We start from the raw sequence: 27,339 nt of genomic DNA on the forward strand, positions 1-27,339 counted from the left end.
TTATCAGGGCTCAGAGCCTGCATTATGAACCCAGCTTCCAGTGGCCAATTCCCCCTCTTCCCTTCCCTCCCATCTCCTCTCCCTCCTCCCTTCCTCCTTCTTTTATCTTTCTTGTTTTCTCCTTTCCTTTTTATTAGGTAAAGCAGAGAGAAATTCAGAGGGGAGAGAGAGACAGACAGGAGAGAGAAGGAGAGACATTACCTATGAAGCATACCTCCTCCTCGCATGTGTGTGGGGAGACTCTAACCCCGGTCCTTGAGCTTGGTGGAAAGTGTGTGTTCAACCAGGTGCACCACTGCCTATCCCTTCTGTGGGGACTTTTTTTTTTTTTTTTTTTTTGCCTCCGGGGTTGTTGCAGGGGCTGCACCACGAATCCACTGCTCCTGGAGGCCATTTTTCCCCCATTTGTAGCCCTTGTTTTTTATCGTTGTAGCTATTGTTGTTGTTGTTGTTGTTGTTACTGTCATCATTGTTGCATAGGACAGAGAAATGGAGAGAGATGGGGAAGACAGAGAGGAGGAGAGTAAGATAGACACCTGCAGACCTGCTTCATTGCTCATGAAGTGATCCTCCTGCAGGTGGGGAGCTGGGGTCTAGAACCGGGATCCTTATACTGGTCCTTGCGCTTTGTGCCATTGCACTTAACCCGCTGCACCACCGCCCAGCCCCTCTCTGTGGGGACTTTTCAGAACACCTGCTGGGCAGGTGAGGGACTCATTGTCACTTGGGGGAGGGGGTGAAAGTCGCTTCCTTGGTCTTCTCTGACCCATCAGGACTGGGTTTAGCCTTGGTGGTGTGGAGGCTTGGACCACACCCAACCCTTGGCTTGGCCTGTCAGGCTCACCTCAGTCTTTCCTGTGGTGTTTGGCTAGAATGGAGCAAAATGTGTCTAAAAGCTTTCTATATATATATGTATGTGTGTGTGTGTATATATATATATATTTATTCTATTTGATCTTGCCTCTGAGTGTGGCATTTCTGGTTCTACAGGTCCCCCCCACACACACACTTCAGCTCCAAATCTCACTTGTATAAGATGATCCCAGAAATCTCATGACTGTAGGAGTCTGTCTGCCTGCTTCCTCTGGCTCTCCCAAATGTTTCTTCTTTTTCCCCGGGGTTTCTAGCTGTGCTTTGTGGAAGGCCAGTGAAAGGTCGAACAGGTGCACCCTGTTCCTGGAAGCGAAAGTCTCGCTCTGCATGTCACAGCCCACATTTGTGTGTGTTCCCGGAGAGTCTGCAGTGACCACCTCGGGCTCCACCTGTGATGCTCAGTTGTTTTTGGAGCTGGGCTTCCCAGAATGAAACCTTCTGTTTGACCTTTGGAGAGTATTCTCTCTCTTCGCCGGGATTCAGTCCCATGCTCAATACAGAGGACCGCCCGCCTCCTTTATTTCTGTGATGTACACACAGTTTCACTGCCCCTAGGCTGACTTTTGTCATTCAGATAGAGAGACGGAGAGGGACACCAGAGCTTCCCCTGGTGCCGGGCTTCTGCCAGGTGGTGCTGAGGCTCACATCCCACCACGAGCTGTCTCTAGGGCACTCAGATGTCCTCATCCATCTTTTTGCATGTTTTGGAAGGAAGTGAGTCTCCCCCTGTTCCTTTTATGTCTGCTGAACCCATTATCTTCAACACTGGACTGTTCTCTCAAGAGCAACCTTCGCCATTTTCCTTTTTTTTTTTGCCTTTAGTGTTATTGCTGGGACTCAGTGACTGCATTACAAATCCACTGCTTCTGGAGGCTATTTTTTCCCTTTTGTTGTGCTTATTGTTTATCATTGTTGTTACTATTATTGTTTCTGTCATTGTTGTTAGATAGGACAGAGAAATCGAGAGGAGGGGAAGACAGAGAAGGGGAGAGAAAGATGGACACCTGCAGACCTGCTTCACTGCTTGTAAAGCGACCCACTTGCAGGTGGGGAGCTGGAGACTCGAACCTGAATCCTTGTGCCAGTCCTTGAGCTTCGAGCCTTGTGTGCTTAACCCCTTTGCTACCGCCTAGCCCCATTCCTTCTCTTTTTATTTTGATTTTCTCCCCATTACTGTTTGGAGTCAACCTTCTCTGGGGTTCCCGAGCTGCTTGTTTGAACCCAGTAAAGATTCTTTTTCTGATGAGGTCACCAGCTGTGGCCGTTTGTGACCTCCCCACCTCCCTATACTCAGCCTTTGGAGAGAGATCTGGCTTGTGTATCAAGGGAGAAAATAGGGCTTTGCTGGCATTCGCTCAGTTCTGTGTTGCCATTTAAGTCCTCTTACAGATGTCCTGTGGTCAGTCTGCACAGAATCACTGACTGCCCTCATCAGTTAGCGGGCTCGCTTGGGTGGGCTCTGTGGTTTAGCTCCAGGCCACCTTCACCCTACACTCCCCAAGTCCAAATCCAGAGTGGTATTTGCCACCTCTGGTATGTGATTTAGGACGCGACCCCAGGCATGCGCAGGCCCAGGGTAGACAGCTCTGCCTGTGCCCACTTAGCCACACAGGAGCTGGTGGGGGTGGGAGGGCATAGTTGGTGGCTCTTCCTGGCCACACCGAGCCAAGGGTACAGGAGAGATGGTGCACTCAGACCCTGGCGTCAGCATCAGCAAACCTGCCTTGGTGGGATGTGTAGTCCAGCCTTTCTGGTGACACACCCCGTTCTGGGTCATTGAGGAAAGGTGGACAGACCAGAGAAGCTTTCCTTCTCCTCCCCATGAAGTATTTAAGTGCTGACGACTGTCCTTTTAATAATTGATGCGTGAGTGTTGGCATGACATTGCTTCACCTCTGAGTAAAACCGGGACTAAATTTAGCCAAGTGCACAAGTGTCTACTGGGAGCTGGTGAGAGTGACTCTTTTCCCGTCTCTTCTGCATGAGCCTTGGAGTCAGAGACCATAAGAAACGAGAGCTTACATAAGAGCTTCATGGTCAGCTCTTTCATTTCACAACTGAGAAATAAGTGATCAATTAGTGGCATAATTGGGGCTCAAGGAAAGATGTCTTTACTTGTGGCTCATTATTCTTTCCTCTTTGTCATGCCGATGACCTGAGCTATGGAAGCATAGAATTTACAGTTGCAGAGACTTTGGTGATTGTTAAAATATGAAATTCAGCTGAGCACACTTAAGTTTCTAATTGGCTTGATTAAATGATTCATAAGCGAGGCATCATTTCATCGAGCTAGTAGCAAGACCTCTGCAGACCTGCTTGAACCGGAAGGACTTAGAGACAGTGGGTGATATATAGGAGATTGCTTCTAGCCAGGTCATCTTGGGGCCTGGCAGGGCTCTGACCCAGTACTTCCACATCACGTGATCAGAGGTTATGTTTCTGGGAGAGGATGGAATTGCAGTTAGGCTAGGTATTAATTCATAGTTTGCTGGTAGAGTGCTTAGCACAAATAACTTCATTTGGGGTCCGTTGCTTCATTTTTAAATCTGAATCCTAAGAGCATGTACTTGGAGAGTTAGATCCGGATTGACTGCAGGAATGCTGGTAAAGGTGAATCAGTTTACTGTTGCTGATTCAATCTGGTTTCAGTAGCTTTCTGTGCACTGTGAACACAGCACGTCACGAGTACTGAATCATCCTTAGCAAGGCCAGCCAGCTCTTATTTCTAGAAATACACCATCCAGGTGGTTTCTCCTGGAAGTTACGGAACCCACCAACAGTCTCCTCACCTGTCATTGACTGAAGACTCTTAATTCTGGTTTCAGGTCTTGCCTTCCTAAGTTCACTGTTTTAGTTCTGATCAGACTCATCTCGGCCCAGCTCATACTTCAGTGCCATCAACCCTTCATTTATTTTCCAGTGATCAGCATCTGAGCGCGGTTGGTTAAAGCAGTCAGAACCATGCCCCTCTCTGCTCATTTGCTCCCTTAGCTGTCTGTCCTCCTTTTTTTTTTTTTTTTTTCCATTAGGGGAATTAATGTTTTACAGTCGACAGTAAATACAATAGTTTGTACATGCATAACATTTCGCAGTTTTCCATATAACAATACGACCCCCACTAGGTCCTCTGCCATCATGTTCCAGTGTCTGTCCATTCTTATCAGAGACTTCGAGTGGAGCAGAATGATTTAATGACAGAGCCACACCACAGCGAATTAGCTTTGGAAACAAAAGCTAATTTTGGTGTCTGGTGGCTTTCCTGTCAGTGCTTTGTGTTATTTCCACCTGAGTGAGATCTGGAGTGAAAGTTCTGTGCTCTTTCCAGAAACTGAAAGCCAGAAAATGAGCTGGTGTGCTTTGTTCTTGTCATTATTTTTGGTAGTTACACCATGCTTAGGAGCTGACGGAACTGCTGTTAGTGAGGCTGGGGAGTTGACCATCTGGGCTCACTGGCAAGCTGGCAGGGTTTTGACCTTTAGATCAGGTGTTTCAGACCTGTGTGGAACAGCAGTACAAGTGTAGGCTGCCTTAGCCCCTCTCTCGTCCTTCCCACCCTCTTCATCCACCTTTCCAGGTTATTTCTCTCCCTCAGAGATGAACAGAAACACATGAACTTGTCTCTCTTGTCACTTGGGCAATCCTTCATGTGCAGACAGGGTGCTGGCCCTACCACTCAGAAGCCTTTGCAGACGTCGTGTGACCCGGCCCCTGTCTCCACAACCTGCCCCAGATGCCACCCATGGGTTCCCTGCCAGGGAACAGGGTGGGCAGGATGCAACACAGGTTGCTGAGTCCACATGGAGAGAGATTACTTTTCAGCTCGGTTTTCCCTTAGCTTCCTCGTGTTACTGACTGTTGGAAAATAGTCTCGTACTTTTAGAGGTGTCTGTCCTCTGAGCACACCAGTCTGCTCCAGGATAGAAATTAGCTGCTTATTGGCACCAAGCGGTGACACACCCAGTAAAATGCACACATTTCCATGCGCAAGGAACGGAGTTAAAGCCCCCCAGTTCATTTCTACAAGGTGGGAACTTCATGACTGGTGGAGCAGTGACGACAACAGCAGCAAAAAACAAAACAAAACAAAACCCCCCCTGCTTTTCCCCTGCGTACCCTAGGCATTCATGTTCATATGACAGAAATGAAATGAAGCCTGAGGCTCCAAGGTGTCAAGTTTCGTCATCTACATCATCATGAGCCAGAGCTGAGCAATGCTCTGATTAAAAAGAAGGAAAATTATTTGCTGGCCAGCTGGTGGCTCACCTGGTTAAGTATACACAATACAGTGTACAAGGACCTGAGTTCAAGCCCCTGGTCCCCATCTGCAGGGGAAAAGCTTCCCAAGTAGTGAAACAGAGCTGCAGGTGTGTCGCTGTCTCTTTCCCTCTCTGTCTCGCCCGCCCATCCCTCTCAATTTCCCCTCTATCTCTGTCTATCCAATAATAAAGGAATAAATTAGAAAAAGAGAACATTATTTGCTTGACAGGAGAGAACACTACTGGCCTAGCTAGTGCTGGGGATCATACATGGGATCCCACACATGTTAGAGTCCTGTGTTCTCTCCATTGATCTGCCTCCTCAACCTTTGTTTTAATTTTTGAGTAGGAAAAAAAGGAAGAAAAGTCAAATTCTTTGAGGCCGTAAGGCAATCTGGCCAGTGCTGAGGCACATCTCACATATCCAGAGACCGTGCCTCATTGTCCTGAACTCTCAAGAAGCGAGTGGGCTATACTGCCGTGTGCAGGGAAGCAGGGCTAACATGCCACCTGTAACAGGCCCAGTGGTGACAGTTTGAGGGAGGACAGTTACATAACTGAAGTCACAGGCATTTTATCACCAGCACACAAGCACCAGAGAGGAAGATGTCTTGTGAGCAAAATTGTTTGCTTTTCTAGTAGATGGAAGGCCACCCAGGAGCCAGCAGGGACACAGAGGGAGCTGGGAGGAGACACAGTGTGGGGGGATAGATATGCACCTGGCTGTCTGCACATCAGCCCCCGTGACTGAATTCTCCCAGCTTAGCAGTTGTAAGGACGAGAGCACTTTGATGTGGGGCTGCCGTTTTCTTGCTATCCTTCTGCGTCTTGAGCTGGGCAAGGATTCCCTGGCATCGGGGTGGGGTGGGGTATAGTGGAGCTCACCATCCTTCTTGAGCCTGGCTGGGTGGTGGAGGAGCACTCAGCACACAAGAGAACACCTCCTTCACCATGTCCAGTGTGAGAGAAGGTGCTATTGAAATAGTTGAAAAACATTTTTTGGGGGCCGGACGGTAGTGCAGAAGGTTAAGCGCTCGTGGCGCGAAGCACAAGGACCGGTGTAAGGATCCCGGTTCAAGCCCCTGGCTCCCCACCTGAAGGAAGGCCGCTTCACAGGCGGTGAAGCAGGTCTGTCTTTCTCTCTCCCTCTTTGTCTTCCCCTCCTCTCTCAATTTCTCTCTGTCCTATCCAACAACAGTAGCAATGGCAACAATAACAATATCAGCAGGGGCAACAAAATGGAGAAAATGGCCTCCAGGAGCAGCGGATTTGTGGTACACTCAGCCCAACCATAACCCTGGAGGCAGGAAAAAACAAACAAAAACACATTTTAAAATATAGTATCTGAAATCAGAGACCTCTTTGTTAAAGAACCCTAATGATTTATAAAAGCTCATAGTTTTGATCCTTCCTAGAGTCGAACTGCTGCTGCTAACAGAATCCTTCTCTCACTAGCATACCCACAGATATTGACCCAGCTATATATGTATTAGGACCATACAGTGTCCAGAAGGGAAGTGTACTTAACTACTTCACTGTAAATTTTATTTGCATTATGAAGGATATATGTTAACCCATCTTGGTGAAAGACCAGAGGAAAGACTTCTTTGTTAGTCGTCTCTGATGTGGTTTGGTCATGATTGGGGTTTGGGTGTGTGTACAGATGGTTTTCTCTCTGTGAGTTTTTGTTGGGTCATCCCTTGTCATCCCAGCCACCCTCCTCAAACTCCTTACCACCCCTTCCCTGCAGGCCGTGAAAGTATTCAGGACTCAGTTCAAACCCTGGTCTAACTTTAATAGCTGTAGGGTTTCCTCATCTGTAAAGTGGAGACAATTTTTATCTGCCACCTAGATTAGTAAGAGAATTAAATAACTATGTATTTACATTTGAGAGCCCTTGGTTCATGATGCCCTTGGTCTGCATGTATATAATGTTTTCAACTCCAGTATAAAAGATAGTTGTCTTATCTTTAATGAAATGTAAAGCACTCTTAAGATGCCAGTGGAAATTCAGGCATAATTCACTGCCTGTGATTAATGACTGTGCGGTAATAGCAGGTAGAAGACTTTAGTTCACGGATTACCTGTGGTAGCGCAGATGTCAACAGGATCTTGGAATCAGCACATCTGTTGACTGACTTCCTTGCTGCAGCTTGCTTGAACCTTGGAGTATACGCACTAGCAAAGGAGTGCGGTTTGAACGCAAAGCTCATCACAGCTGCCTGCGGTGTTCTTCATTTGTGATTATAATAAACGCTTTTGTGGGATGAAATTGCATTGTAGTCCTTTCAGGAGAAAATTAAGAGTTTTCAAGTGCGGTTGCCATTCCTGCTAGTCTGGATTCATCAGTCTGAACCATCTTTTTTTTTTTTTTTTTTTAAGATTTTATTTATTAATGAGAAAGATTGGGCGGGGGGAAGAACCAGACATCACTCTGGTACATGTGTTGCTGGGGACTGAACTCAGGACCTCATGCTTGAGAGCCCTCTGCTTATCCATTTGTGCCATCTCCCAGACCACTTTGTGTGTGTGTGTGTGTGTGTGTGTGGCTAGATTTAAACACTGAAAGAATAAAGAAGTCTTAAACTTGTATAACTCCACTGTCAGTCTGAGCACATTAAGTCTTCGTTGGAATCTGCTTTGATGCTTTCACAGACTTTCATGATAATGAGCATTGTTTAACTCAGAAGGCACTGTATAGATAAGTGTTTCTCGGATGTCTGAATAGTGGTCAGACACATTGTTAGTACATGCTGTGTGAGGTTTATTTTGGGGGTGGATGTAATAACTCCTTAGCTTATACAGTTTTTGTGTTGGGAAAGTATGCCATGTTTAGCACATACTCAAGGGAATGAGAATAGTCTTATTTCCATTCTTCCTGGGTACTTAACTATGTCGAGCCTTTTCCAAAGAGGCTTTCAGTTACTTTATATGTGATCAGGTTTTAAGCTCAGCTCATTCTTTCTGCATTTAAAATATTTTAATATTTACAATAACAAGTAATTAGAGAACAACAACTGGATTACCCTCTAACTTGTGTTGTGAAGAAAGACCTTTTTTGGCAGGGACAGATAGCATTATGGTTATGCAAACAGACTCATGCCCAAAGCTCTAAAGTCACAGGTTCAATCCCCTGAACTACCATAAGCCAGAGCTGAGCAGTGCTTTGGTTAAAAAAAAGGAAAAAAGAGAGACTTTTTAAAAAAATCTTTTTTATTGGATAGAGACAGCTAGAAATTGAGAGGAAGGGAGAGAGAGAGAGGGAGACAGATACCTGTAGCCCTGCTTCACCACTGGGGAAGCTTTCCCCCTGCAGGTGGGGACCGGGGGCTTGAACCTGGGTCCTTGCGCACTGTAACACGTGCACTCAACCAGGTGCACCACCACCCAGCCCCAAAGAGAGACCTTTTGTATACTACTGTCAAGGTAGATACCTGTAGACTTATTATACATCCAAGTAGGCATGCCCACCGCTTCTGATGCCTCTTCTTTGCACTATACAAAATGCAGAAGCAGTGAAATTGGAACTCTGCCTAAAGCTGACATTCTCTTTGCCTTGTACTTGAAAATAAGCCCCATACACAGCACAGATTATTTTAATTTTCCAGGATGAGAAATTTTAGAAGGAACATTTTAACTTTGCAGCTTGCTTTACCCTTGGGTTCAGAATCAGTTTACAGTCATATTCTAGATGGGCAAGGAATGATTATTTTGAGGTTAAATGAAGCTTCTTTGCGTAGTAGAAAAAAGGAACAAAGAACGCTGTAGGACCAACCCTGTGTCTCCCCCTTTGGTTTGTCTAGAAGACTTGCACTATCTGCCAGATGCTGCTTCCTAACCAGTGCAGTTATGCGTCCCACCAGAGAATCCATCAGCACAAGTCTCCCTACACCTGCCCCGAGTGCGGGGCCATCTGCAGGTCGGTGCACTTCCAGACCCACGTCACCAAGAACTGCCTGCACTACACGCGGAGAGTTGGTTTTCGGTCAGTATACCTGGCGTGCTCACTTGGCATTACTCAGCATTCTGAGGGGCTCTGCCCGGGGGTCCGGCTTCCAGTATCAGAGACTCTGGGAGCCTGACCTGTTCATAGGAGAGCTGCTCTGTTGGGGTCTGTAGTACTTTGCTGGCCCTGTGCTCCACGTGGAGCCAACAGAAGTGGATACCTGGCCGGGCTTGACTTTGACTATTCAGTCAGGCCTTTTGCTTTCTGCACCGTTTCTGGCATACTTTTGCTGTATTTCTCCCCTCCCTTCCCTTCTCCTCTACTTCCCTCCCCCTCTTTTTCTTTCCGTCCTCCTACTCCTGTTTTCTTTCTTTTTTAATTAGATAGGACAGAGAAACATTGAGGAGATCAAGAGAGAGAGAGACACACACACCTGCAGACCTGATTCACCTCCCGTGAAGCTTTCCCCTGCAGGTGGAGAGCAGGAGCGTGGTAACGTGTGCAGTCACCGTGTGTGCGCCACTGCTCAGCACCTTTTTGCTACATTATTATTATTGTTGTTGTTATTGTTATTTTACTTTGTCTACATGAGAGCGAAACCAGACCGCCACTCAGTCCATGTGGTGTCAGGGATGGAACTGGAAGCCTCAGGCATGCAAGACCTGCGCAAGACCAGCTGAGTTACTTCCCAACTGGGCAATCACTGCATCTTAATAACCCCTGTCAGAATACCACACGCCTCTTAGCATGTCCTCCTCTCTAATCAGTGCAGAGAGAGCACCATGGTTCGTTAGCTCTTTGGGGTCATGTTGGAGAATTGACTCTTGTTTAAAACAAAACAAAACACATTCTTCATTGTAGAAGAAGAGAGTCTTTCACCCCAAGTGATCTGCCTTGTCTTCCTTCCCTTCCATTCCCTGGAGCCAGGCTTCTCCACTTCCACGTGATTGATCTGTGACCCCTCTCGCAGCCCCTGAGATTCTTCTCAGAGCTAGCTTCCTAGAACACCTAGCAAATCTAATGTTATTTTACTTGGCACGTGGAACTCTCTTCTGCTTCGTGCCCTTCTTCAGTACATTTTGAGTGCTCTCCGCATATAATCCAGGGAAGGTCCTCCGAGACATAATAGCGTTACTGTATCACATGGGGGCTCTTCTACTTAAGTGTTTGGTTGCCTGGCAACTTTAACTAGACTGTGAGCTCACAGTGATTTCCCTTGTTGTCATCATTTTGATGGCTTATAAACATGAGGCCTGGCTGCTGTGCTTTGCTGGCTTTTGCTTTTAGACAAATGGGCACCACTGATTCCTAGGTGGTCAGAAGAGACTTGACTTCCTGTACTTACCTTGTGTCTTTAGCCATGGAGGGCACAGCTGCCTTATTAACCAGGATCTACCCAGGTAGAAGATCTGTGGTTAGAAATTAAGAAACTAGAGGGTTTTTTGTATCAGTTCTGCCACAAACAGTGTGGTCAGTCCCATTTGCTTTCCTTCCCATCATGCTCCTGTGTTGACTTTGTGTCAGCCTGCCTCTGTCCCCCTGGGCTGTTACACGAGTGCGCATGGAGCACTTGAATGCGCCCTCTTCTGTGCTCAGCAGGAAAGTTAAGACAGGAAGGTCTCCTTTGCTGTAGGATCCATACCCAGTGGTACTTGGGCTCTTATTTCATGTTTTGAAACTGTTACTACTCTTCCTTTGTTTAGTAATGGAAAGCTGTTCTACAACATTCTTTCACTTTTAACAAATGCCAAACTACTCAAATGCTTAGTTTACTTTTCTCATAAAATGAAAGTAAACTTGAGTTGAAGCGAATAAAGGAAGCCAGGCTCTTGCATGCTAGCTCTTGCTACTGGTATTTTTCTGAACAGAAGCTCTGCAGACTGGCTGAAAAGAAATCAAGTCAATGGGAAAAAAACCCACCGAGTTTTCCTCATTCATTGAATTGCTTTAAATGAAGTGCTTTGAGTCTGTATTCAGATTTTTGTTTTTAATACATTTCCCCTCACCCCCTGATTTGAGACTTTTTAAGAGTAATGAAAATACAGTATTTATGTATTCTGAACTTGATTTACTTCATGTGCCACTTCAAATAAAAAGAAAAAAGTGACCTTAATTCTTCCCCCCTGCTGTTTCACATAACGGTCCAGTCCATGTCTGGCTGGGTCCAAGGAACCCGTGGCCTGGTTCTCTTTCCCACTTCTTTTTGGTTCTGTGTTTAGCCATTTCCAGTTTGCTTTTTCTTTAGCCAGAGAAGCCTCCTACTTATTCCATGTACCTTCCCTGTCTCTCTCTTTCTCTCTCTCTCTCCTTTGTCACATCTCTCAGGGAGATCGCTCTAGCTCCTTGTAAAGTTGATGAGAGCCTTCTGACTTACCCTACTTTTCAGTTCATTGAATCTGTGACTAGAAAGGGGAATTACAGCATTATGTCATAAAGACTCTTTATAAATCAAAACAAAACCCAAAAACTTTCCTATTGGCTCCTGCTACAAACATCCCGAATCTCTTCTTCCGTCTGTAGGTAGGTATTTCACATCTCCCTTTTCCTTTTCTCACTGTCAGGAGGGTCTACGTGGACCTCCCTGATGCCGCCTGCAGCTGGTCTCCTGACCGTCCCCCTCCTCCAGTTTGCCTCTAGAGTCTTCACCTTCTTCTCACTCCAGGCCACTGCCAAGAATTGTTCTGTGTTCTTTCTTGCCATCTCTTGATTTTGTGCCCTTTGAACTACACTTTTCTGCCCTGGATGGGGAAAGTCTTTGGTTTACAAATCCTGGTGCAGAGGAGCCTTCTGTTCCCTTAGTAACCCCTCCACCTTGGTTTTACGTCACCTTCCCCTTGCACGGGGATCATGAAACCATACACCTACCTACGTATGCTATGAACTGCTGGGTCGGTTCCCTTAACTCTGCTACTGTTGTTTGGTGTTTCTAGTGTGTATGCTACTGCACACTGTGTCTTTTTTTTTTTTTTTTTTCTGGCTTTTCTTTTTTTTTTCTTTAAGAAAGGATTAATTAACAAAACCATAGGGTAGGAGGGGTACAACTCCACACAATTCCCACCGCCCAATCTCCATATCCCACCCCCTCCCCCGATAGCTTTCCCATTCTCTAGCCCTCTGGGAGCATGGGCCCAGGGTCATTGTGGGTTGCAGAAGGTGGAAGGTCTGGCTTCTGTAATTGCTTCCCCGCCGAACATGGGCGTTGACTGGTCGGTCCATACTCCCAGTCTGCCTCTCTCTTTCCCTAGTAGGGTGGGTCTCTGGGGAAGCTGAGCTCCAGGACATATTGGTGGGGTCTTCAATCCAGGGAAGTCTGGCCGGCATCCTGATGACACCTGGAACCTGGTGACTGAAAAGAGAGTTAACATAGGAAGCCAAACAAATTGTTGAGCAATCATGGACCCAAAGCTTGGAAAAGTGGAGAGGAAGTATTAGGGAGATACTCACTGCAAACTCTAGTATACTTCTGCTTTCTTACTTTGGTGCCATACTCCAAACTCAGTCAATTTCTGCTTTGCGTTTCTACTTCTTTTTTTTTTTTTTTTACATGCATAACATTCCCCAGATTCCTATTTAACAATACAACCCCCACTATTTCATTCATCATTTTTCATGGACCTGTATTCTCCCCACCCACCCACCCCAGAGTCTTTTACTTTGGTGTAATACTCCAATTCCATTTCAGGTTCGACTTGTGTTTTCTTTTCTAATCTTGTTTTTCAACTTCGGCCTGAGAGTGAGATCATCCCGTATTCATCCTTCTGTTTCTGACTTATTTCACTCAACATGATTTTTTTCAAGGTCCATCCAAGATCGGCTGAAAACGGTGAAGTCACCAATTTTTACAGTGGAGTAGTATTCCATTGTGTATATAGACCACAACTTGCTCAGCCACTCATCTGTTGTTGGACATCTGGGTTGCTTCCAGGTTTTGGCTATTACAAATTGTGCTGCCAAGAACATATGTGTACACAGATCTTTTTGGGTGGATGTGTTAAGGCATTTCAAATGCAAGTGTATTGTTTCAGCTGAGACTGGCACAGGAGTCACTATTTGCACTTTCCCATCAGCAGAGGCGCTTCTCGCCAGGAGCCCCAGAACCCACATAGAGACCCTGCTCAGGCAGCTTCGGTCCTTGCTGGATGTCCCCAGGTGCTCTTGAGGGCCCTAGCATAAGAACAGAGAGAGGCTGAGGTGGAGTAAGTCGTAGTTTGTTTCTGGAGAGCTAGAATTGAATGAGCAAAGGGTTTGAGACATTGGGGAAGAGATTAACTAAAAGGGCAATTCATTTTCAGATACTGATTTTTCTTTTTTGCAGAAGTTTATATAGTTCACGTCACTTCATCAACTAGAAGTGTACTTAAAATTTATTTCCCAAGGGAGACACAATCCAGGTAGTCGCCCTCTGTCCCACTGCCTCGCTAGCCCGCAGATACCCAGGCACATTAGCACACCAGTGGGTGTGGCGTCGGAGCCGGTGCTCCTTGGTGCCGCCTGTCTGCCAGTGCCAGGAGCTTCTGGCAGCAAAGGTGTCATCCATGGCAAATGGCATTTGGGTGTTAAGGGTGGACGAGGACTTTCAGATATAGCTTGTGGAATCTTCTCCACAGCCAGGGATCAGAAGCTCTTGCTGTGTCCCCAGCCATGGTACAGCCCCCATCATCCTTTGCTGTCATCCCAATCAGTACCCTGCATTCCTGCTTTTAAAAGATGCTCAAAGGAAACCACCAGTCGAGTTTTAATTGGTCTTCCCTGTGATCTTTCATACATATATATTTGATGTTATGAATAGGAGAATAAAAAAAACACACACTTCTATAAAGCCACAAGGCATCTAAAAGGACTACTGAGAGACTGTCGCTTTCTCCAGTTTCTACACAGAGAACCTGCACTGCACGTTGGATGGTCTCATGCTAACAGCTGTGTGTTTATATTCCTGGCAGATGTGTGCATTGCAATGTCGTGTACTCTGATGTGGCTGCACTGAAGTCTCACATCCAAGGCTCTCACTGTGAAGTCTTCTACAAGTGTCCTATTTGTCCAATGGCGTTTAAGTCTGCCCCAAGCACGCATTCCCACGCTTACACCCAGCACCCTGGCATCAAGATCGGAGAAGCAAAGTAAGTCATTCTGCCTCCCACCTGTATCCCACTGCCTCATTAGCACTTAGAGGAGCCACAGGGTCTGTGGAGTGAAATGTGAAGCAGGAGTAAAGATGCCATTCTGCTAATGTTGGCGCTCTCAGTGTGGTGCCCGGCTCTTGGACCCAAGCAGAGTCTTCATCCAAAGTGTTACTTACTATTTATGCCTTTATCATCAACTTTTACTAAACATGTGAGTGTTGATCAGTTTTATTCTTCAGATTTTTTAAAAGGATTTATTTGTCCGTGGTGGGGCAGAGGGAGAGAGAGAGAGGGAGGGAGGGAGAAGAGAGTGTCTCGGCACTCCATGCTTGAGACGTCAGTGCTCTATGCACCGAACTACTTCCCAGACCACAAGATGGTTGTTAACAAGTCCGGTATAATCTGGAAGCAAAATCATCTTTAAACTTTTCCATGATTTCTTTCCAAAAGGAGTCACTTTTCATAGTAACATAATTTGAAATAAGCTCAACATACTGGCTACTGGACTGAACGCCATAGCCCGTCCAAGTCCTGAATCGGTGAGTTTGATTTTTGCCTTAGCCTGCCTCCTGATTTGGTCGGTGTTTACCTTGTTGAGTCTATGGCAGCATGGAGTGGTTCTCCAGCAGGTAGTTACAGCTGCCTGTCTGCGTCGAGGGACGGGAGTGTGGGCAAGTCAGAAACCTGCCCACCACCCACCCACTTCCCAGGAGAACTCGCCTGCCACAGCCTCTGGAATGCCACAGCCTCTGCTTTGGGTTGTGCAGGGATAAAGTGGGAGGGGGTGTTTGGAGCTCACAGGCCCTACGCCTGAGCCTGCAAGGTTGTGTGACGTGACTTCCTGCCCTTGTTGTCTGGCTCCTATGTTCATGGTTCTGTTCATGGATCATCATGTGTGCCTATATTTGCTGCCCAGATGTTTTAGTGGTTCTTACCCATCAGCTCATAATGAGGGGCGTACAGGGAGAAGGTGGTGCAGATAGACCGCTGCATTATACATAACTGGCTTTCAGTGTATCGTTTCATCTGGGGGAAATGTGGTTGGCACAGTACTGTAGCAGTGACACTGTTCACTAAAAACCAGTAAGGTTGGACATGAGTCCATTAGACTCCCTTTATTGTAATGGCTGTAGACCCTTTTGATGAAACAAGTTACAATTTGGGGGACTCTCAAGACAGTTTGACTTGTATCTCTGAGAGTAGAAGTTTGGGGATTTTTGGTATTAAAATTTAGTTTTAAATGTAAAAGTTCAAGATTGTAAGATATTTCTAGACACAAATTCAGTCTTTCTTGCCATTGAAAGTAGCATTAGATATGGTTAATTTTTTTTTTCAAATTAAAATAAGCTTCAGTTCACTGAAATGTGTGTGACATTTGGAATCGGATCTATGCATGGTACTGTCATGTAGTCAGCACAGAGTCTCTTGGCAGGGAGGGAGGTCGTAGTGCTGTGCAGGAGACCCTTTTGAGGAACAGAGGCAGAACACATCCGAGTGCCTATGAAGCTCTTAGATTCCCAAATAGTGATTGAGAGGGCAGGAAGGAATGATGGAGCCCATCTTAGAAACACTGACTTCTGGGGATCATCTCCTGTTCTATGCTTTTCTTCACTGTTTGTAAAAGGCAGTATATCAGAACCCCCTTCCCAAGGGCGTATGTGATGAGTGAAGCGAGCCCCCCCCCCCATCATGACATAGTTCTGCAATTGCAAGAATGTAATCCTGAGACATATTTCAGCCTCTATAGTGAATCACACTTCTTGTCTCCAAGCTATTTATTTATCAAGTTGCCCCGCAGGTGGGGAGAAGGGGTTCAAACCTGGGTCCTTGCTTATGTGCACTCAACTAGGTGTGCCACCACCTGGCTCCTCCTTGCTTTGCTTTCTTTTTTTGAAAGAGAAATGGCAGCGGGTTAGGGAGAGCCCTGCAAGACTGCTCCACTGCTCATGAAGCCTCCCCCAACAGGTGGGCACTAGGATTCTGGACGCTTGCTAACGCGTGTGCTCTCTCAGCTGCACCTCTTCAGGGTTCTGCTCTAAGCTATTTCAAAAGGAAATAACGGGCAGTCAGAAACTAACACCTTTCCTACACCTGGTGTGAAGTTAAAGATGACATGCCTGTCTACACCGCGAAGTCCTGATAACCCCAGTCGAGGGTGTGCATATCCTGTGCTAATGAGCGAATGTATGAGGGCCTTGTAAGTGCACTTCTCACTCATGCCAGCGGAACTCATAAATCTTAGGTTGAAAAAGGAAGCAAAAGGTCAGTCAGTAAATTTGGAATAGAGAAATGCAGAGTGAGGCTGTGGGTCACATGAGGACAGTCCTCAGAAGAGCCCCCAATGGAAAGACGAGGCCTCTTGCTAGTGTTCTTGCTTCAGAAGCAGCAAGTGAAACCTCAGTTCTCCCCTCTTCCGTCTTTCAATTTCCCTGCCAGCCAGTTTCTCTGTTGTTATCTCAGCTGCTCCCTAGGATATTCCGCACCGGTTCTCATTGGCCCAGGTGTCCTCAAGCCTGCCTGCAGAACCAGCCAGGGGCTAGTAAACAGGACAGGTGTATGTGTGTGTGGTGTGTGTGTGTGTGTGGTGTGTGTGTGTGTCCGTCCGTCCGTCCATCCGTCCGTTCATCCGTCCTTCCAGCCATCAGTGCAAAATGATGGGTTCCAGTCTGCTAAACTAAGTCAGGGAGGGTGCTTGACAGGAACTAACAGGATGTGGAGATGGCTTGTAGTGGAGAGTGAGTTATTTTAAAATATCTGAAGCACAATGGACACCCACATATTGAAGTAGCAGTAGTTGGGATTTTTTTGTCATTTCTTTACTTCCATGGTGTATAGAGACTTTCTGTGTGAAGAGCCAGTACAGAAATGTTGACATTTAAGGATCAAATTACTACTAACTGTAAAGAAAACTGAGAACAAATAAGAGCATGTACAGGTGCTAGCTAGTTGAGGGCACCCACTTGGCCCATTAATGAAGTCCTTTTTTTCAAGTTAGAGTACCACCACTGAGCTGTGTTCTTGTCAAGAATGCCTTTGTTCTATGTTCAAGTAACTAACGAGTGAAAACCTGTGTCAGAAGTCTGTGAGTAGTCATCATTAACTGAAGACTCGTAAGCACCTGGACTGCAGCATCATAACCCAGAATGGTCAGATTAATCTGCACTCGAGTGAAGCCTGTGGCTTCTCAAGTTTGTTTCACAACACTAAACTATTTTCTTCTTTTTTTTAACCATGTGCTCTTGCCTCCTGAGTTCCTGAAATGTGGAGTCGCTTTGGCTTGGGAGCTGAGGGCTCACTGACATCTCCATGCCCTTCTGTTCTAGAATCATATATAAGTGTTCCATGTGCGACACTGTATTTACCCTGCAAACCCTGCTGTATCGCCACTTTGACCAACACATCGAAAACCAGAAGGTGTCTGTTTTCAAGTGTCCAGACTGTTCTCTTCTGTATGCACAGAAGCAGCTCATGATGGACCACATCAAGGTGTGTGTGCGTCTCTCGTGTCCTTTAAGTGAATTGCAGTTCCACTCCCCAGTTGAAGTCTAGCCTGAGCTGTTGGCTACAGGCGAGCCTGTGCCCTGTTGTTAGGATGGGCAGGCTCCAGGTGTGCTGTCATGTGTCACCTGCCCAAGTCTGGGCCTTGTTCCTGGCTTCTGGTGTATGTACCATGACAGGTCAGTGGCAAATGCTCAACAGGTCCTAACAGAATAATACTGTATTAAACTTCCTTTATTTCCTTCATGTGAAAATGATTACTGTGAGGAAACAAAGATTTTTGGCAGGTGTGGGCGAAAATTTGGATTTTGGAGATAGATAAATCTAAAGTTTTGTTTTTAAGATGATGTTTGTACCTCTTGTGAATTCATTTATATCTTCTGACACCTGTGCTGTTCAGTTCTCTACAAGCACGGAATTAAGAATAAATGGAACAGAAACAGCACTTCTCCAAATACATACTCATTTTTATTTATCTTCCCCTTGGAAAGAAAAGCATTCTTGTTCATTTAATTAATCAAAAATAAGTGGCACGTTTAACACTCATTTCTAAAGGTAAACATTTGCCCCAATTTAATTCAATTTGAACTTTTTATTTTTCCTACAAAATTTTAGATTACCCACCGTATTTGAACCCCCATCCATGCTCCATGTAGATGTTTAAAATTAACTTTTATAATCACTCAAGTTAAGTGTTGTTGGAGCAAAGAAAATCAGTTCTGAAAACATGTATCTTTTATTGAAAACTGATGATAGTTTCTAATAATAAAGTCTCATTTTTGCTTTCTCCCTCTCTATGTCCCCCCTCTGTCTCAGTTTCTGTCTGTCCTATCAAAAATAATAAAAGAGAAAAATATGGCTGCCAGGAACAGTAGATCTGTCATACAGGATACCAAGCCCTAGCTATTAGCATGGTCGCAATAGTTAAATGAAAACAAGAATCTTTAATACTTTTATCTTGGACTTGTAGTTCATAAAAATTTATTTGTCCAGAAACTTATGAACGACTTGGTAGAAGATTCTTTTTGAGGGGGGGTGGGTTAAGCAGCTGTAAATATAACGTAGTGGCTTCTGCTCGGCCTCTGCTTGCGTGGTGTTGTAGCAGCAAGCATAGTGGCTGGGCAGCTCGAGCACTCAATTCTCATCTCAGATTTTTTTCTTTGGAAAGAACATTGTATGGTCATTCTGCTCAAATATGTGACCTTCAGTTCAAACCCTGTCCACAGGCCTGCAAAGCAATAGTCTTGGCAGACTTGTTGATCTCTGCTCCTGAGCAAACTGTATAGGCTCCCCTCTCTCCTCATGGGGTGGACTGATTCTTGGTATTCTTCCGGGAAGATCTGGACCTGGGAAGGCATGAAGAAAGGAGCAGTGGAGCAGCTTCTTGCTGGAGCCCTTGCACCCCGGGCAGTGAGTCTGTAGCCTGGGAGACCAGCTGTGCTGGAAATTGCAGGAGACAACCCTTTCTCATCACACCTTTCAGTGGGCTGATGGATGCAGAGCCAGGTGGCAGGCCTGAGCATTGGTGAGAAAGGAGGCTCTCAAAAAGAGGAATCATAAACCCAGGCACAGACTTTAGTTGCCTCTTTAGGAAGCTGGCCTGGAGAGTGAAATCGCACCAATCTGTCCCCTGTAGAGTTTATGCCTATTTTGCTACCAAGGTTATCAGCGGGGCTCAGTGCCAGCACCATTAACTCCCTTGCCTCCAGTGGCCAATGCTTCCTTTTTATATTTTTATTTTTCAGGACAGAGAGAAATTGAGAGGGAAGGGGTAAATAGAAAGATAGATACCTGGGGTCAGGGATAGATAGCATAATGGTTATGCAAAGATACTCTTATGCCTGAGGCTCCAGAGTCCCAGGTTCAATGCCCTGAACCACCATAAGCCAGAGCTGAGTAGTGCTCTGGTAAACAACTTGGGAGGAAGGGAAAGAAAGAAAGAAGGAAAGAAACCTGCAGACCTAATTTACCACTCATGAAGCCCACAGCCATGCAATTTAAAAAGACTGTTTTGAGTATTCACTGCGTATAGTCCTCAAATCATGAAGGGCACGGCTAGGATAAAATACAGGGAGCTTAAAATGATCCCAAACTCTTAAAATTGTTCTGCAATGTGACAGACGGGAATGGGATCTTCTTTGCTAAAGATTTGGAACAGATGCTAGTATGTTATCCTCTACAGACGGTGCCAGGTAGATAAAATAAGTAAAGTGATTTTTCTCTGAAGTGGTCCAAGAGGACTCGTGATATACCTGGGGAGGGTGGAGTGCCACGAATAATTTGGACTCTAGACAGAAACATTTCTTCAAAGAATTCTAAAATGACAGGAGCAAATAAGCTAATTATTTGGAACTGGAAACAAGTAACTCTTAACAGTCAAAAAAGTTAAGGCTCCTTTAATTCCTAAATTCCTTTTCATTGTGCACTTTAAGGTTTTTTTTCCTTCTTTTTTGATATGTCAATAAGCATTTCTAGGTATTATGAAACCACACTGACATCTCTCTCGCTTGTTCTGATCTTGGGCTCCCCGTTAGCAGCAGATTTGTGAGGACTGTTTCTCTTCTTTCTGTCACAGTCTATGCATGGGACATTGAAAAGCATCGAGGGGCCTCCAAACCTGGGCATCAACTTGCCTCTGAGCACTAAGCCCCCCACTCAGAACTCCACAAATCAAAGCAAGGAAGACTCCAGGTCCATGAATGGGAAAGAAAAGCTGGAGAAGAAGTCTCCGTCTCCCGTGAAGAAGTCTCTGGAACCCAAGAAAGTGGCCAGTCCTGGCTGGACGTGCTGGGAGTGCAACCGCCTGTTCACACAGAGGGATGTTTATATTTCCCATGTGAGGAAGGAGCATGGCAAGGTGAGTTCACAGTGCAGGCGGCTGCGGTGGTGATAGGGTTGGCCTGACCTGCTGCCTAGCCTGCAGGTGCTTGCCTGGCTCTGTCACTTATGGGGAGGAGATACTTTGTATTTCGGAAACAGGCGATCTTAATTAAATCCTTCTGATCTTGGGGTGTGTGTGTGTGTGTGTGTGTGTGTGTGTGTGTGTGTTCGTGTTCTTGTACTTGTCCTCCTCAAGTCCAGCAGTGGTTTTCCATTATAGTTATGTTTGTAGCTCTGGAAACGGTAGCAGTGAACCACAGTTAGAAATATTTGGCTGTGCCTTTTAGCCCTAGGAGAAATTAGAAAGAAAGAAAGTGGATACTTTGAAAAACAGTTGGTACATAGCCTTCTGTGACTTAATCTGAATTGTGCCATACTTTCTTTTTCTTAGGTAAGTACACAAATTTGCCCATTATTAGATCAAATAAAGCTAACAAGGCTATCCTTTAATTTTCATATCCAGTTAGTTCTGATCAGGATCGAAAGGGAATTTTCACTGAATTTGTTGTTTTTTTATGAGAGAGAGAGGAGAAAGAGAATCAGAGCATCACTCTGGCATGTAATGCTGCTGGGGATTGAAGTCAAAACCCCATGCTTGAGAGTCCAATGCCTTAGCCACTGGCCACCTTCCAGGCCATGCAGTCACTACTGTGTAACATGAACCTCTCATTCCGAGCAGCCTTTCTTCATTTTTTAAGTTAATTAATTAATTTTTGATGTGATATTGATTTCTTGGAAAAGTTGAGTTGCAGGTCTTGTTGACCACCCCTCACATTTCTGCATTTGGGTATTTGCTTCCTTTTGACACTGCTTAGTTTCTTTCTTCCTTCCTTTCTTTCTTTTTTTTTTTTTTTAATATTTCTCTATTGTGTAGTTATTGATGTCATCGTTGTTGGATAGGACAGAGAGAATTGGAGAGAGATGGGGAAGACAGGGGGAGAGAAAGACAGACACCTGCAGACCTGCTTCACCGCCTGTGAAGCGACTCCCCTGCAGGTGGGGAGCCAGGGGCTTGAACCGGGATCCTCACGCCGGTCCTTGCACTTTGTGCCACGTGCGCTTAATCCGCTGTGCTACCACCCGACTCCCTCTTTTTTTTTTTAACATTTATTTATTTATTCCCTTTTGTTGCCCTTTTATTGCTGTTGTTGATGTTGTTCATTGTTGGATAGGACAAAGAGAAATGGAGAGAGATGGGGAAGACGGGGGGGGGGGGAGAGAAAGACAGGCACTTGCAGACCTGCTTCACCACCTGTGAAATGACTCCCCTGCAGGTGGGGAGCTGGGGCTTGAACCGGGATCCTTATGCTGGTCCTTACACTTTGCGCCAGGTGCACTTAACCTACAGTGCTATCACCCAACTCCCACTTAGTTTCTTTTTAGCTCATGATTTCTAGACATTTGGTTAGATTCAGGTTGGATTGTTCTAGATGAGAATGTGTCATAGGTGCTGTATTTTTCCTCCCATCACATCGTAAAGTCCAGGGTACCAATTGGTCTCATTTAAAAAATATTTTATTTTATTTTATTTTATTTTTATTTTATTAGTGGAAGAGAGACAACCAGAGCATCATTCTGGCACATATGTCAGGGATTGAACTCAGAGCCTTAGGCTTGAGAGTCTAATCTTTAGCCAGTCCATATTAGGTCCACTTTTAATGTCACTTCTTCTTCTTCTAGCGTTTGCCCTTCTTCCGTAGCCAGTCAACAGCGTCAGGTTGAGCCTGATGTAAAGTTTCGAGACCTCCTTTGATGTCACTAAGATTGATTATCGGGTTGAAATACATTTTCCTTGTTGTTTTTGTTTTGTTGGTGTCACTGGGCTCTTGGGGAGCATGAATGATTCCACTCCCCCACTTCCACACCCCAGCAACTTCTAAATACATATAAAGTGAGAGATCAGGGAGATAGTGCAGTGGTTATGCAAAAAGACTTTCATACCTGAGTCTTCAAAGGTCCTAGGTTCTATCTATAGCCCCACCATCTCCAGATGTGAGATGTGACCTGATTAAAGTAAACAAAACAAATTACATATGTGGGCATGGGTAACAAAGAGATACCACAGCACCAAAGATTTCCCGGGTATGGTGGTACTCTCCTGGATGCACTAGGGACTTGAACTAGGGCCATGTAGATGGCACGGCAAGTGTCCTTCCAGGTGAGCTATCTCTCTGGTCCATGAGAAGCATTTTCTTTGAAAGAAAAACCATCCTCCATTAACATGAGTTAGGAGAATCAAGCAGTTTCCTTGGGGGATCTGTGTGAAGAATGCATTGAAATCAGTTTGTAATTAGTATACTATAGAAGCATGACAGGATTCAGGCAGTAGTGCAGCAGGTTATGTGCACATGGGGCAAAGTGTAAGGACCAGCTTAAAGATCCTGGTTCGAGCCCCCGGCTCCCCACATGCAGGGGAGTTGCTTCACAAGTAGTGAAGCAGGTCTGCAGGTGTCTGTCTTTCTCTTCCCCTCCTCTCTCCCATTTTTCTCTGTCCTATCCAACAACAGTGACAACAATAACAATCACAACAATAACAATAAACAACAAGGGCAACAAAAGGGAAAATACAGCTTCCAGGAGCAGTGGATTCGAAGCGATAACCTTGGAGGCAAAACAACAACAACAACAAAAGACATGTTCATTTATAAAGTGTTTAAGGTCTTGGTTTGGAATTTCCTCTATTGTACTGTGTATTTGAAGGGGCCAGGTGGTGGCACATCTGGTAAAGTATACACATTCCATTGTGTAAGGACCTGGGTTCAAAACCTCTGTTGATGAGTGGTGTGACTGTGTTTCAAATGTCCATGTCTTTCTCTTCCCTCTCAATTTCTGTTTTTCTATTAGAAGAAAAAGAATGTCCTCATTTGTACTGTGTTTGAGTTACTTGTGAAGGTGACGTGTTTTCACTTACTCCATCCAAATGGTATAAATTTGCCTTTGAGCATTGAATCACAGAAATATTTGGTCTAACTACAGTTAAGCTGTCATATCTTCATGTAAAAATTAGTTACTTCTGGGATGTACTTGGCCTTAGCATGTTGCTTATTTAATTGTCTCTACTTCAGACTCTCCAACCCCCCCCCCCCCATATGCTTCAGCATCTTCCAGTATTTGAGGTCAATTTCGGGTAATTCTTAAGGACAATATTTGATGACCCCTGCATAAATATGACCCAGTGGCTTTTGCAGAGCTGGAGTGGTGGCTCTAGGAAAAACCTTCTTTTCTGTCCACACCCCCCCCACACACACACACACAACTGGACTCCACAGATGTTAAAGCAGGCCTTGTAACTATCTTAGCAATCCAGTTCTTTCACGTCTTGTCTTTTGGAGAGTTCTCTCACTGTCTTGGAACGTTTTAGAATTCTTTGTCCTACCCCTCACCCCCGCATTCTGTCTGGCACAGCTGACAGTTATTAGATCTCAACTTTCCTAGAGAGGCCGGGAGAGGAGGAATGGAAGCCCACTCCCGTGGCCTACAGTGTGTGTGTTTGTTCAGGCTGGCCGCCCGTTTGTCATGGAAGACATGTCTGGTTTAGTGGGATTTTAGGATTAGCTTTGAAGAAGTAGAGGCCTTGCCTTTTGGAATGAGACACATCAGATTAGATTACAGTTTTAGTTCCACTCACTCAGCCTCCGGAAAGAATGGGCAGGAAGCTGGGGGAGGGAAGCAGAGTCTAGAAGCTTGGGATGGGAGCCAGAAGGCAGTGTTTGAGTTCTGCCTTGCTGAGCTGTCCTGGAACCCTCAGCCTCCCAAGCCCATCCCCATCCTCCCTGGGCAGAACACACCTGCTGTGTCCCTCCATGTAGGCCCCAGACTTCCCATCCACACTGTCTCTCTCCCTACAGATGGGCTTGAAAAGAGTGTGTATTCCAGTTTCTTGGTGAATGGCTCTGAAAATGTCCAATAGTTCTAGTTTATCTGTTTCTTCATTTAGCTCCCTCGTTTCTTTAGTTTCTTTACTGATTTTCTGCCTAGATGATCTGTCAAGTTGAGATTGGGGTGTTTAAGTCCCCTACTATTACTGTGTTGCTGATTATATATTGCTGTAGCTTTTTTAGTAGATATTTGATGTATTTAGATGGCTTCTCAATGGGTGCATAAATGTTGATAATCATTAAGTCCTCTTGATTGATTGATCCTCTGAGCACTAAGTAATGTCCCTCCCTATCTTTTTTAATTTTATTTATTTTAAAGTCTATTGTGTCAGACTGAGAATAGCTGAATAGCTGTTCCTGCCTTCTTCTTGTGGTCCATTGGCTTGTATGATAGTTTTACATCCTTTGACTTTGAGTCTGTTTGTTTTGTAAAAGCTGGGCTTTTCCTGGTTCATTTCTCCAATGTTTCTTATTGGTTTAACCATTGTATATAGTGTATTTTGAGGTAGGTGGGGTTCCTGTAGACAACATATGGTTGGGTTATGTTTTCTGATACCTCTTCCTACTCTGTGCCTTTTAGTAGGTAAATTCAGGCCATTGACATTTATTGATATTACAGATATTAAGATATTTTAATGTCATTATTGTAGATTTTTGGTGTTCTGATGTATGGCATGTTTATGGTGGTCTGACTGTTTATAGAAGCGATAGTTGATTCCTTCAACTGTTGCTTGTCTGAGAAGGTTTTGATGCCTCCATCTAGTCTGAATGACAGTCTATCAGGATACAGTAGTCTTGGTTGAAAACTTTTCTCATTGAGCACTCGATAGATATCTTGCCATTCTCTTCTGGCCTGTAGTGTTTGTGTGGAGAAGTCTGCTGCTAACCTTACGGGTTTTCCTCTGTAAGTGGCTCTTGTTTGTCTCTTGCAGCCTTCAGGATCCTTTATCCTTATTCCTTTTCATTCTAAATATGATGTGCCTTGGTGTCTTTAAGTCTGGGTTAATTCTGTTTGGGACCCTCTGGGCTTCTTGAACCATTATGTCTTTTATGTTGTCTAAACTAGGGAAGTTCTCATCTATTGTATCCTGAAGAATGCTTTCTTCCCCTCCCTCTCTTTTGTTCCTCTGGTAGACCTATAATGTGTATATTATTTCTTTTGAAGTCATTCCATATGTCTCAGTTGTTGATTTCAGTATCCCTTAATCTCTTTTTGAGATCTTTTACTTCTTTCTTAGTTTTCTCTAATTTGTCCTCAATCTTGCTAATTCTGTTTTCTGCCTCATTTATTCTATTCTCTTTCCCCTCTGTTGTTTTCTATAGCTCAGCTATTTTGTTACTCTGTTCTTATACTGTATTAGCTTGTTCAGCTAGCTAGTTCAACTTTCAGTTCTCTAATTACCTGGAGATAGTGTTTTCTTTCAGAGTCTCATTTGTTGTTTCTGCATTTCTGATGACATTTCTTTCAAACTCTTTCTCACTCCTGTGACCAATGTCTCAGTTAGTGTTTGGATGTTGTCTTCATTCTTATGTGTTTCTACCTTTGGGGAGGCTTTTAGCTGGGCTTTTCCTGGTTCATTTCTCCAATGTTTCTTATTGGTTTAACCATTGTATATAGTGTATTTTGAGGTCCCTCTCTCTGTACTTTTCAGTCCACTCATCACTCTTGTCTGGGTTGATTTGTGTCTAAGTAAGGTACTTAAAGTGTTCACAGTTATAGAAATTAACAGTTGTTACAATGTTATCTCAATTCCTGAGTTGAAGCACAGTGGTTGTTAAAACCTCTTTTGTTCTTTTTCTGCCCTTTAGTCTATGGTAGCCTGAGGACTTTTTATAGGTGACTTGGTGGGTTCCCAAGGCAGTCCTAGTCTTCTCTTGTTGCAGTCTCAGGTGATCTTTGATATTCCTAGTTGACCAGGGAGAGGAGAGGAGAGAAACACAGCTGCTGCTACTATGTAGCCCCATCTCTGGCATGCATTATATATTTGAGGCAAGAACTTTTATTCCCCAAATCCAACAGAGTGATTATTTTAACAAAGTAAATATCTAATGTGCTGTTGCTCTGTGCTTTGATATGCTCACTTGTCATTATTGTTGGTATGCATGAGACCCCTTCTGTTTCATTTGGTTTAAATCCCCCCTGCTTAACACTATTCTATTTACATAACCACTTCATTCTATTTACATAACCACTGTTAACAAGTTCCACCCTCCCTCCAGGGCATTTGTGGTTCAGTGATAGGATTCTCGCCTGCTCTGCCCCCTCTTTGTCACACTCTGATTTTCACCAGTCACTTTTCTCTCCACCCTCTCTATGTCACATCCTGTTTCCACCCTATTTCGCAAGTATATATAAAGACAGCATTGTGAGTTTTACAGTACTTTTATTTAGCTCAACTCGGCTTAGATTGCACTGCGTCCTGCATGAATAAAGAGATACTGCCTACAGCTCAACCATGAGTCCCTGGTCGTCTGTTACCCGCCCGTGAAGCCAGCCCATTGAAAACAACAATTATAATAACATTTTACCCATGTGGCAATTAATTAGTGTCACCAGGCATGTTGCTTGGACTCCTGTTGAACTTTTTTTTTTTTTTTTAAGTTACAAGTGAGAGAGAGGGAGAGCAGAGAGGAAGAGAGGCAGAGAAAAGGCGAGATAACACAACATGTTCCACTGTTTATGAAGCTTTTGGCTCACATGCAAGGCTTCCTGTGCTATTTGGGATTTGAACTCTTGTCCTCACATATGGTGAACTGTTCCGCTGGGTGAGCCATTTCCCAGACTCTGTGATTAAGATATTTAATGACTGCAAGTTATTCCCTCTTTGGGAGTACCATAATCTGTTGGCCATTCTCCCAATTTCTTCTCTAATTTTGATTTACTAAAA

At 44.7% G+C, this 27,339-nt stretch overlaps 1 protein-coding gene across 8 annotated transcripts in view; it reads left to right on the forward strand.

Annotated features, from left to right (window-relative positions):
- Window positions 1-27,339, forward strand: part of ZNF532 (zinc finger protein 532) — a 103,043-nt gene that overhangs the window by 55,777 nt on the left and 19,927 nt on the right. For all 8 annotated transcript variants that reach the window (XR_009545089.1, XM_060173949.1, XM_060173946.1 and 5 more), the window contains 4 exons: window positions 8,933-9,114; window positions 14,016-14,192; window positions 17,519-17,681; window positions 20,269-20,550. Coding sequence is in view for 7 of the 8 variants with exons in the window: in XM_060173949.1 (XP_060029932.1) it covers window positions 8,933-9,114; window positions 14,016-14,192; window positions 17,519-17,681; window positions 20,269-20,550 (804 nt within the window). In the remaining variant the exon portion in view is untranslated. The remainder of the gene's footprint in view (window positions 1-8,932; window positions 9,115-14,015; window positions 14,193-17,518; window positions 17,682-20,268; window positions 20,551-27,339) is intronic.

The sequence above is a fragment of the Erinaceus europaeus genome, chromosome 15, assembly GCF_950295315.1.
Source record: "Erinaceus europaeus chromosome 15, mEriEur2.1, whole genome shotgun sequence".
Lineage (NCBI taxonomy): Eukaryota > Metazoa > Chordata > Mammalia > Eulipotyphla > Erinaceidae > Erinaceus > Erinaceus europaeus.